The sequence below is a fragment of the Pterocles gutturalis genome, unplaced genomic scaffold, assembly GCF_000699245.1.
Source record: "Pterocles gutturalis isolate BGI_N339 unplaced genomic scaffold, ASM69924v1 scaffold13012, whole genome shotgun sequence".
NCBI classification, from domain to species: Eukaryota; Metazoa; Chordata; class Aves; order Pterocliformes; family Pteroclidae; genus Pterocles; species Pterocles gutturalis.
In genome coordinates, this window is record NW_010115506.1 from 1,041 (window position 1) to 4,234 (window position 3,194).

Here is a 3,194-nt window from a genome sequence, read left to right on the forward strand (position 1 = left end):
CGATGCTGGTGACTCAAAGCTGTGTGTGTTAAGAGCCAATATATTGTTCTATTTGGTCCGTGGTAATTGCATTGGAGTTCACTTTGGGCTTGTTGCATGCACTGTTTTGTAGAAACGTTTCCTTTTTTTATGCCGGAAGGATCAACTTCCCCTTAAAGTGTGGAGTAATAAAAATGTTGCTGATGTTGTTTAGCTGTTTGGTTTGTACATACTGGATGGAAAAAGGGCACTGGCTGAATCTGAGTCTTTTACGTGCTTTGCACAGCCACCAGTCCGGCTGCAGGGACTGTCCTGGAGAATTACTGCGAAGTCCTGGTAGTTTCCGGTTTGGTGAGCTGTTGGAGCAAGGTTTGGTTTATAGTAGGTCTAATTACAGGAGTCCAGATAGACCCCGTGGGGCTGATTGTTGTCATCCCCGCAGCTGCCAGGAGATGCAGACTCATGTTCCTCTCCCTGAACAGCTGAAGGCAGAATGGTCCCTCCCAAGAGTTTGGGAACAATTTCTTCCTTCAGTCACTGAGCCGTCTCTGGTCCGCTCCGCAGGTGCGGGCCCAGGTGATCCAGGAGACAGTTGTTCTGAAAGAGCCGCCTCCGGAGTTTGAATTCATTGCCAATCCTCCCTCCATCTCGGCCTTCGACTTGGATGTGGTGAAGCTCACGGTGCAGTTTGTGGCTTGCAACGGGCGGCAGTTCCTGACGCAGCTGATGCAGAAGGAGCAGAGGAACTATCAGTTTGACTTCCTCCGCCCCCAGCACAGTCTCTTCAACTACTTCACGAAGCTGGTTGAACAGTACACAAAGGTACTTCTGGCATTTTACCTGTCTTGGCACTTATAGCAGATGCGGTAAGTAAAAGTTGTGGGGTTTTAAATATGGAGGATCGTTGGAAGGCCAAGAGCGAATATTTTTAAGTGCAAATGTGAGCAATAAGTAACAAGAGGGTTGCAACAGAATAAACGTAACGTAGCCCCAGGGGTCTGCTGATATTTTTATCAGTGTGGAAAGAGAATAATTGCTTTTAAGGAGGCTTTGGCAAAAAGAATTGTCACCAATTGTCATGCAAAATGTGTTTCAGATCTTGATCCCACCGAAAGGCTTACTCCTCAAACTCAAGAAAGAGGCTGAAAATCCCAAGGAAGTCCTAGATCAGGTATCATATGAAAAATTAGCAAAATTGCTGAAGCGTCTCAGTGATGTGTTGAATTTTTTTCTCTTTGCCTGTTTCTGACTTACTGGTGGCAAATGCAAATACAGAGAGTAAAATGGATGTGTCCTCTGTGGTTACTGGAAGACGGTACCTGCACTTGCCTTTAAACCATTTTACAAAGCTGGTGCAGGACATTACTGCGTAGGCAAACCTGTCGTTCCTAAATGAAATACAAGTATTCCTTTGTCGTGCCGTGCCTGTGTCACTGCCCTGAAGGGTTGGTACCGTAACATTTTGGATGCTGTCGAGATGACGGTGATGTGTTCCTTGTCTGACATTTGGTGGTTCTTTACGTCTGCTTGTGCAGGTGTATTACAGGGTGGAGTGGGCAAAGTTCCAGGAGTGAGAGAGAAAGAAGGAAGAGGAGGAGAAGGAAAAGGAGCGTGTTGCTTACGCCCAGATTGACTGGCATGACTTTGTGGTCGTGGAAGCAGTTGACTTCCAGCCCAACGAGCAAGGTACTGAAGTCAAGCATTGTAACCTCTCTGAAACCCTGCTCCGTTTGAGTAGGAACTCTGTCCTGAAATGCTCTTTTTAGACAGATGTTGGGTTTTACAGCTGCATATCTTTCAAAGATAAAAGGGAAAGCCACCTAGTGACAGTGTGTAGGGCTGGGTTTTTTCTGGAGTCAACAGTGTTCTCCTTGCTCAAAGCCCAGGACTGCACTAGTGTTGGCTTTTCCACTCTCACCAGGACAGCAGAACTTGTCCCACTTTCCAGTGGTGCTTTCACCTGTAAGTACCTTCATCTTCACGTGTCCTGCTGGTGTTGGTCTGTATAGACTCTGTCCATTCCCTTCTATAGACCTTGGCTCCCAGGAGGTTTTGACACTGCTGCTTTGTAAAGAAAGAAACTGCTTTTCATTCAAGAAACTGATATTTCTGTCTGTGCACTGAGCAATGAAATGGGATAGAGAAACAGAAGCTCTGTTTTCTGTGTTGTAGGGAATTTCCCTCCTCCCACCAGTCCCGAAGAGCTGGGAGCTTGAATCCTGATCCAGGAGCGTTACGAGAAGTTTGGGGAAAGTGAGGAGGTAGAGATGGAGGTGGAGTCAGAGGAGGAGGATGAAAAGCAAGAGAAAACAGACGAGCCCCCACCCCAGCCGGATCAAGACACACAAGTGCAGGATATGGATGAGGTACCTACCCAACAGAATCAGCATTACTGCTGTCCCACGTAGTTTGTGTGGTTTATGGTGCCCTCATTTTCACTGTAAGAAGTTCCTCAGTTTCTTGAGGAAATGAGATTTCCTTCTGATGGAATTTCAAAAGAACCTGTTTCTGCTAGGATGCCGGACTATGGTGTTTTTAATGTTTTCCAAGACAATACAATTTCCAAGAGAGAAATCCAATGATTTTGACACCTGATGGGGGGTAGATTTTCTGTTTCTGTGGTGAAGCCTTTTGGGCTTTCTTCTGCAGAGTCTGGAACACTGAGCGATGACTCATTTTAGACTCTTCCTCTACCCACTGTGTGTGAGCTGGTTTGCTGGTAACGAGGAAAAAGAGCATGGTTAGCTGTAAGTAAGCTCCTGCTTGCTGTGCTGTGGTAACGTGGAAGCTGAGCGGTACTTGCTTCCTCTTCTGCATCCTCTGAATTTTTGGATCATGATTATCCAGAGGAACCACTGTGGCATAGGTGTCCAGAGGCAAAGTAGCTCTGTAGCTTTGAAGCTGCATGATCCGTTCTTCCAGCGCTGCGTAGGATTTTTATGCCTTTCTCGAATCTTGTTTGTTGTTGTTTGACTAAAGGAGCTTTATTTTTTTTTCCCCCCAAATAAGGGCTCAGATGATGAAGATGAAAGTCAGAAGGTTCCTCTTCCTCCAGAAACCCCGATGCCACCAACTCTTCCTCCCACGCCAGATCAGGTCATTGTGCGGAAAGATTACGATCCCAAAGGTAAATCTGGCTGGTGAAGAATTAGTTTCTTCCTGAATAACCACGAAAGCATTTGTTTGTAGGCTGCATTCTCTGGTGTGTTTTTAAC

At 46.1% G+C, this 3,194-nt stretch overlaps 1 protein-coding gene across 1 annotated transcript in view; it reads left to right on the forward strand.

Moving 5' to 3' along the window:
* LOC104463037 (splicing factor 3A subunit 1-like) overlaps window positions 1-3,106 on the forward strand; it is a gene marked incomplete at both ends in the record, with an annotated part of 3,519 nt that extends 413 nt beyond the window's left edge. The window contains 5 exon segments of the mRNA XM_010075209.1: window positions 544-801; window positions 1,076-1,150; window positions 1,515-1,665; window positions 2,152-2,345; window positions 2,989-3,106. Coding sequence (XP_010073511.1) covers window positions 544-801; window positions 1,076-1,150; window positions 1,515-1,665; window positions 2,152-2,345; window positions 2,989-3,106 — 796 coding nt within the window.
* Between the last annotated feature and the right edge of the window lie 88 nt (window positions 3,107-3,194).